Source organism: Mustela erminea, chromosome 20 (genome assembly GCF_009829155.1).
Source record: "Mustela erminea isolate mMusErm1 chromosome 20, mMusErm1.Pri, whole genome shotgun sequence".
Classification (NCBI taxonomy): Eukaryota; Metazoa; Chordata; class Mammalia; order Carnivora; family Mustelidae; genus Mustela; species Mustela erminea.
Genome location: NC_045633.1, coordinates 34352683 through 34360916, shown reverse-complemented (window position 1 = coordinate 34360916; position 8234 = coordinate 34352683). Strand labels below are relative to the sequence as shown.

The 8234-nt window shown below is 53.0% G+C and overlaps 1 protein-coding gene and 1 long non-coding RNA gene across 2 annotated transcripts; one reads left to right on the top strand and one right to left on the bottom strand.

The window, feature by feature from the left end:
- Positions 1 to 726: 726 nt before the first annotated feature.
- LOC116581266 lies at positions 727 to 5107 on the bottom strand. The gene is made up of 2 exons (XR_004281970.1): positions 4108 to 5107; positions 727 to 803 (listed from the first exon to the last, which is right to left on the bottom strand). It is a non-coding gene; the product is annotated as an uncharacterized LOC116581266 (long non-coding RNA).
- A 743-nt stretch (positions 5108 to 5850) lies between these two features.
- CLDN3 (claudin 3) lies at positions 5851 to 7287 on the top strand. The gene has a single exon (XM_032328365.1). The coding sequence runs from the start codon at positions 6228 to 6230 to the stop codon at positions 6882 to 6884; it is 657 nt and encodes a 218-aa protein (XP_032184256.1). The 5' UTR covers positions 5851 to 6227; the 3' UTR covers positions 6885 to 7287.
- The last annotated feature ends 947 nt before the right edge of the window (positions 7288 to 8234 follow it).

The window sequence follows — 8234 nt, the reverse complement described above, 5'->3', positions numbered from 1 at the left end:
TTCTCTCTCTCCCTGTCTCTCTGCCCCTCCCTCAAATAAATAAAAATACATCTTAGATAAATAAATAAACAAACGGACCTCAAGTTTCCTACCTTCCCCGGACTTGAGCTGGGTGATGAGTCTTAAGCAAAATGAGTTTCCTAACGTGATGGAGGGCCCCAGCCCCTTGCTGACAAGTCTGACATTTATTCACAGCTAACAGCACGGTTTCTGAGATTTCTCTCCATCAGCCCACATGCCTGCTGCTGAGGACCAGGGCGAGCACTGGATAAAACGAACAGGAAAGTAGCATCCTGAAGGGGATTTCGAGGAAGGAGCCCCCAACTTTTGGCAAGATGCTAGAACACTGTCTGGAAGTTCCCTCCGAGCAATGACAGTCGTCACAAGCTGATTGGAACAAGAGTCAGGCTTGTGCACAGAGATCTGATGGTCCCGCTCCTAACGATTACAGTCCGCTCCAAATTGTCCTTTAAGGGTATTCCAGGGACACCTGGGGGCTCAGTCGGTAAAGCGCCGGACTCTTGATTTCAGCTCATGTGTTGATCTCAGGGTCCCATGGTTAAGCCCCATGCTGGGCTTAAAAAAAAAAAAAAAGAATATTCTGGTCTCCCTTTAGATGTTAACTCCATCCAGGGAACGTAAGTCTATGTTCATTAACAGGCTGGACAGGGATATTTCTCTTTCAGTTAAAAGAAGCAAAGTGGAATGGAAAAGCAACCACTCCAGATTTATTTATTTATTTATTTATTTATTTTAAGCCACTCCAGATTTAGACCGCCTTGCTCATGTCGGAGATGAGTCCCCTAAAAGAAAGGCCGGTAAAATTCTCAATTTCCAACTCAGGCAAATGAAGCCCCACCACCCCCCAAAAAACTTTCTAGTTTCTATTATTATTGCAAAGATCCAGGGCATTAAAAAAAAATTTTTTTAACATTGTTACTAATTTAAGCACTCCAGTTGCTTCCACCCGTCTGGTGGGTCTTTCCAATGTATTCCCAGTTCCCAGGGTCCGGGCTTCCAGAAACAACAAGGGGCTCTTTCCAACCCTCACTCTTTTAAAAGAAAAAAAAAAAAGATTTTATTTATTTATTTGACAGAGAGAGAGAGATCACAAGTAGGCAGAGAGGCAGGCAGAGAGAGAGGAGGAAGCAGGCTCCCCGCTGAGCAGAGAGCCCAATGCGGGGCTCGATCCCAGGACCCTGAGATCATGACCCGAGCTGAAGGCAGAGGCTTAACCCACTGAGCTACCCAGGCGCCCCCCAAACCTCACTCTTAATCAGCTTGGAGAAATATGAGTCTGTCTCTGTGTTTACTGACACCGACCTAGACTCTCAAGGTTCAACTTCTCTGCTGTCAAGCAACCCTTGTCTCAAAGTATTAAAATAATAGGGCTTCCGATTATAGGGGTTTGTAATAAACCTCAACAGTTTCCTGCCTCTGAACCTATTCCCTCTTGTCCAACAGCAGATATGTACCCTTTCCTCCCTACTTCCTCTGCCTGTATTCATTTGCTGGGCCAAGATTTCTTAGGAAAGTATCATGCCAGAATTTCTTTCTCCTAAAAGGGAAAAGTAATTCCAGAAGTTGACAGTAAAATAAAATAAAGCTGAGGGCACCTGGGTGGCTCGGTTGGTTGGGCGACTGCCTTCCGCTCAGGTCACGATCCTGGAGTCCCGGGATCGGGTCCCGCATCGGGCTCCCAGCTCCGCAGGGACTCTGCTTCTCCCGCTGACCTTCTCCCCTCTCATGCTCTCTCTCTCACTGTCTCTCTCTCAAATGAATGGATAAAATCTTTTAAATAAATAAATTAAATAAATAAATAAAGCTGAAATGCCAAACAGGAGACATTAATGATCCTTTGGCGTGTTTTCTGTGCGTTGTCTCTGATGGCAATGTGATTGAATCTGGGGACATGGATCATTCTTTCCTATCAGATCAGCTACCATTGACTTTACGGGCAAAATCCTCAGCTGATATTGGCAGAAACACTGTCCACCCGCCATCAAGATTCAAAGAAGTCCCTCAAAACCTCTTCCCATAATGAATCAACACTGTCTACATAAAGGGGACCTTCAAGGCATCAAGCCCATAATAGACGATGACTATTAGGTGCTCATTATTCCTCATATGAGTCACTGTTAACACCCTCATTTTACCTGTGAGAAAACCCAACGGCCCAGGATGGAGATCCGCCCAGGACCTTTGAGCCATAAATAACACTGTGATCCCTCCCCCTCCCCGGTGTTCCTGGCCCCAATGGGCCACGACTAACATCCATTCCCGCTGAAAGCCAATGTTTCACTGCAATTGACCTATGAGGTCCTTTTTAGTATTCCAACTGATAAGGATAGCCATGAACTTGTCGCCTTCGCTTGAAAGAATGGAAATACACCTGGACAGTAATGCCCCAGGACTTCACAGAGCATCTCACCTTAAAAGCTGATTTGGAGAGGCGTCTGGGTGGCTCAGTGGGTTAAGTCTCTGCCTTCAGTTCAGGTCATGATCTCAGGGTCCTGGGATCGAGCCCTGCATCGGGCTCTCTGCTCAGCAGGGAGCCTGCTTCCTCCTCTCTCTCTGCCTGCTTGTGATCTCTCTCTCTGCCAAATAAACAAATAAAATCTTTTTAAAAAATAAAATAAAGAAAGCGCCAGACCCTGGGGTGCCTGAGGGGCTCAGTCGGTTTAGTGTCTGACTCTGGATTTTGGCTCAGGTCATGAGGTCAGGGTTGTGAGACTGGGCTCCAAGCCCAGAGTGGGATCTGTTTACCCCTCTCCTTCCCCTGCTTGCTCTTTCCAACTCTCTCTCTCTCAAATAAATGGATAAAATCTGAAAAGAAAGCAAGAAAGAGAGAGAGAAATAGAAGGAGGGAGGGAGGAAGGAAGGAAAAAGGAAAGGCACCAAATCCTGATAGAACCTGGTGACCTGAAAATTGAAGATTTCCCAGAACTGAAATGGAGGGCATCTGACAAGACAACTTTTTCAGGATGTCCAGACCAGGCCTGTATGCCTTTTTCTCTTTTCCACGGGATGAAAATACCCTTTCTCTGCATTTCTCCAGCCTTTGCAAAAAGACGGGAACCTCTTCTCTTGATTCTGGCCTTTCGGGGACAGCTTTGTCATGATCCCGGAATAAAGTAATTTTTCACTTGCTTTTTGCTGAAGTCTTAGATGGTTCAGAATTCATAAAAATCCTTCTTCCGTCTGAATTATTAACTGACCAAAAAAATTTAAGAATCTAAAAGATAAACTATTTAAAATAAAATAATAATTTAAAAAAATTTTTTAAATAAAAACCAATTATGAACTGATCATGGATTCTTATCCAAATCTACGGTCTCTGAATTTACAACTTTAGACTGTATTATTCAATGACATTTGTTTTCAACACAGTTCTTTTTGAGATAACGATATTTATGATTTGTTTTTCTAATTTTGCTAGTTTTTATTTTTTTAAAAGACTTATTTATTTATTTTGGGGAAGGGGCAGATAGAAAGGGAGAGAGAGAATCTCCAGCAGACTCCCCATCGAGCAGGGAGCCCCACTCAGGGCTCGATCTCATGACCCGGAGATTACCATTTGAGCCAGTCAAGAATTAGAGGCTTAGGGCACCTGGGGGGCTCAGTGGGTTAAGCCTCTACCTTTGGTTCAGGTCATGATCTCAGGGTCCTGGGATCAAGCCCTGCATCGGGCTCTCTGCTCAGGGGGGAGCCTGCTTCCCCCCCACCCTCTGCCTGCCTCTCTGCCTACTTGTGATCTCTCTCTTTGTCAAATAAATAAATAAAATCTTAAAAAAAAAAATTAGAGGTTTAACCAACTGAGCCACCCAAGCACTCCTCTTTTTATTTTTTTTAAGATTTTATTTTTAACCACTCAGCTCTACCTCTGAAACTAATAATACACTGTATGTTAGTTAATTGAATTTTAAATAATTTTTTAAAAAATATTTTAAAGTAATCTCTGCGTCCAACATGGGTCTCTAACTCACAACTCTGAGCTCGAGAGCTGCATGGTCTCTGACTGAGCCTGTGGGGAGCCCTGAGATAATAAGTCTCTGAAATGTTGCTGCTCTGCAAAGAGTTACACTTTTGCTTCATGTTGATACTTACACTGTTTCTTCCCAGTGCACTGGATTGGTTCTTTCCATGTGCTTGTGCAATATTTACTATTCTGCTCTTGCACCTACTTTAATCAGGGACTTCCGGGGGCCATCCATGAGCCTGGGCTTGCCTTCATAGGGAGAAACTTCTCTTCCCTAAACTGGAATTAAGAGCCAAGAAACATTTTCAGCTGGCTACCTTCAGACCCAGCGTCCCGGTTTAGAATCAGCATACAGTTCCGAAATTGTCATGTTACTTTTGATTGTGTACTTGCCTATCAGTCTTTCATAAAAACAATGTCCCCAATCAGGTGATGCTAGCTTGACGCTTTAAGATGACCTCCAATGCCCATAACCTGGAGAAGACACAGACCTCAGAGGGCAAGCATCCGAGAGTTCTCCCTCCTTACTCTTCTTGCTACTCAAATGTGGTCCGGAGTGGTTTCCAATTGCTATGCACTTTCCTTCCAGCGTGGGTCCTCCCAGGCCCTGAGGGACAAAACCAGTCTATACCAAATACCTAACTCTTGGTCAACGATGCTTTCGAGGAAAGATCTTGATCTCAAAGAAGGAAACGGGAAAATTAATGAAAGGAAACCTCACTGAAGTGGACCTGGAATGCTGGAAAAGGAGGCAGGTGGGGCAGTCCACCACTCCGTGTGGATTACAGGGAAGAATGGTCAGTTGCAGACCCCAGCAGAAGAACCTCGGCAGGACACGATCATCAGTTATAGGCCCCCAAACGGAAAGATCCACACGTGGCATCTTCTAAAAGAAACTGACCACCTCTGCCACTCAGGCAATGAGAAAGGGAAACGTTATTACCCTGAACTCTGGCTTCGCTTTAAATGGACTTTTGTTCAGAACAAGCCCTCCCCCCAACTTCCTTCTTTTTCCCGGTGAAATAATGTTTTTCTCCTCTGCTTGTTGGACTTGCCTACCATTTTGCGGCAGCTTGCTCGTCCTGGGTTGGAATCCTCTGCTTTGCCCAAAGAGACCCATTTTTGCTGGTAAAATAACTGGCAGTTTTATTTTATGGTTCATGGCAGCAAGGACAGTACAAGTAAGATCTCTGACTCCCCACTTTTGCCTAGATCCAACCGTTCACCACCATTTCATTAAAGATGGGTCACAGCTCCCCGGGCGGGAGGACCAGGCGGTGAAGCAGGAGGGGAATGGATGAGGAGGCGGGACTTGCGGGAAGGGAGAGCGGCCCTGCTCAAGGCGTCCGGGACCACCGCAGGACTAAGAGCGAAGGGCGCTGCGGTGGGGCGGGAAGTGAAATTGAGTCCAGCGCTGCTTTGGGGCAACTTTTCGGTACCTTTGGTGCGGAAAGGCGGGTTCCTGGCTTCTGAGCGCAGACCCCCGGGGCCTGGATCAAGCCCGGATTGCGCGCCAGCCAGGGCGGGAGGGACCGAGGAGCAGGTGCGCAGCTCCGGGGGCAGCCTCCCTCTCCGGAAAGCAGCCCCGGCCACGCCCACACTGGGCGCTCCCAGGCCCCAGGGACCCCGGCCAGCTGGCAGAGACCCCCTTCCCCACGCCGCCTGTGCCAATGGCGACGAAAATGTGGGGAAGTCAGGCAGTGTCGCGCAGATCGTGATCCGTAGCGCAACCCCTGCCGGCCCCAGACAATGAACTCCGGAACGGTTAGGGACGAGAAGCGAGGGGCGGGGTGGCAGGCCCCGCCCTCACTTGGCACCCCCCCACCCCGAGCTGGGCGCCACTCCCCGCCAAGTCCTTCCTCCCCGGGCGCTCGGCGAAGGTGGGAAGTGGGGCCACGTCACTGTCCCCAGGCCGGGGGAACGGCGGCTCCGCCCCTCCCACCCCCGCCAGAGCTCTGGGCACGGATCTAAGACTCACCGGCCCCAGCCCAGGGCCAGCCCAGTCGCCGCCGCCCGCCCACAAAGCCACAGGCAGGTGCAGGCGCTGCCGAGGCGCGAGCGGGCAGAGCGGAGCCGTTAGCCCGCGCCGTCCGTGCGTCCGTCCGTCCGTGCGCCCGTCCGTGCGTCCGTCCGCTGAGGCCTCCGTCCGTCGGCGCGCGGCAGCTCCGGCCCAGGCGCAGCGGCCACGGCCCCTCGTCGTCCCGCACCCTGAGCCGCCCGGCAGAGCCGGCTTCGGCGCGCGGCAGCCATGTCCATGGGCCTGGAGATCACGGGCACCTCGCTGGCCGTGCTGGGCTGGCTGAGCACCATCGTGTGCTGCGCGCTGCCCATGTGGCGGGTGACGGCCTTCATCGGCAGCAGCATCATCACGGCGCAGATCACCTGGGAGGGCCTGTGGATGAACTGCGTGGTGCAGAGCACCGGCCAGATGCAGTGCAAGGTGTACGACTCGCTGCTGGCGCTGCCCCAGGACCTGCAGGCGGCCCGCGCCCTCATCGTCGTGTCCATCCTGCTGGCCGCCTTCGGGCTGCTCGTGGCGCTGGTGGGCGCCCAGTGCACCAACTGCGTGCAGGACGACACGGCCAAGGCCAAGATCACCATCGTGGCGGGCGTGCTCTTCCTGCTGGCCGCCGTGCTCACGCTGGTGCCGGTGTCCTGGTCGGCGAACACCATCATCCGGGACTTCTACAACCCGCTGGTGCCCGACGCGCAGAAGCGTGAGATGGGCGCGGGGCTGTACGTGGGCTGGGCGGCCGCCGCGCTGCAGCTGCTCGGGGGCGCGCTGCTCTGCTGCTCCTGCCCGCCGCGCGACAAGAAGTACGCGCCCACCAAGATCCTCTACTCGGCGCCGCGCTCCGCGGGCCCCGCCACCAGCACCGCCTACGACCGCAAGGACTACGTCTGAGGCGCGGCCGCGGGGAGACCCCAGCACCCCCACCCCTCGAGCGGGAGCGCCCACCAGCCCGGCGAGCAGCCTCCCGTCGGAGACCAGCCCACCCCACGCGCCGGGAGCTCTCCCACTGGACTGCGAGGGACCCCCGACCCGGCCGCCCCCCCCCGCAACACGCCTCTCCCCCGATCCTCCCCCCACCCCCGGCCCCAGGGTCGGGGAGCGGGACCACGGCGCGCGCGCGGGGGACCAGCCCGCACGGACAGTGAAACCTTGTTCCTCCGGAGCGCGGGGCTTCGGGGGCCGCCGCGCCTGCCCAGCCCCGTCGGGCCGCAGCCCCAAAGCCCGCGTTGGGTGGGGGCCGGCTGTCGTGAAAAGGGCCAGTGGATATTTTTCAATAAAAGCCTTTCGTTTTGCATTTGCGGGCGCCTCCTAGTCCTGAGAGCCGAAGGGCGTCCGCCTCCCTGCGGATCGCCCCCCACCCCCCACCCATTCCCTCCCCGCCAGGGTCGGCCTTGGCTGGATTCTGCTAAGGGGGCACCCAGGAGTGAAGCTCAGAGAGGGCAGACGTTGGGTAACGAACGGAGAAAGCGGGGTTGGAAACTGGGCTGGGCGCGCCCTAGGGGGCCATTTGGCCTCCTCCCTGGGGACCCGGTCGTTGAAGGCCCAATCTCGAGAGGCGAGTATAAGCCGTAACGGCCTGCTCCGTGGACAGAGGCGCGGGGGAGGCCGGAGAAGGGTGTCAGGGGCCTCCCTCCCTAGCCTGTGCTATCTTGGGTCTGTACTCTTCGTCCTCCCCGGCTGGCTGCCCACCGAGTCTTCCCTGTGCGTGTGAGAGAGACGTTCCGTGCGATGATTTCATACTGGGAAGAGAACAAAAAGACCTATTGTTTTTGTAAAACACCGCCTCAAAAGTAAAGCCGGGCAGAATCTTCTCACCGGAAGGAGAGATGAGAGAGGGGCCTGGTTTTCTTCCCAGAACCCTTGACCAAGAGAGAGAGGGGACTCGGGACCCTCTTAGGGCTTGAGTTTAACCAGGCTTGGAAGCACCTGTGTCTGGGAGAAGGCGCCGGAGTTTCAGGCGGCAGGAAAGGGGGCCTGTGCCGCAGACCAGGAAAAGGGAGATCCCCCACAGCTGGACAGATAGCTTGGTGCAAAAGAGAAGGGGATGAGGCCCAGGGGCCCAGAGGAGGCCGAGTCATCGAGACTCATACGTGGAATTACAAACTCTGGACCTTATTCTGGTGTTTCTGGGAGTCAGGGAAAAACACACCTGGTCAGATTTATGCTCTTAAATATTAAATTTAATATTGCTTCCCCACCCTCCCAAAATAGGTGGGGATCCCATCCAAGAGGCTCCGTAGC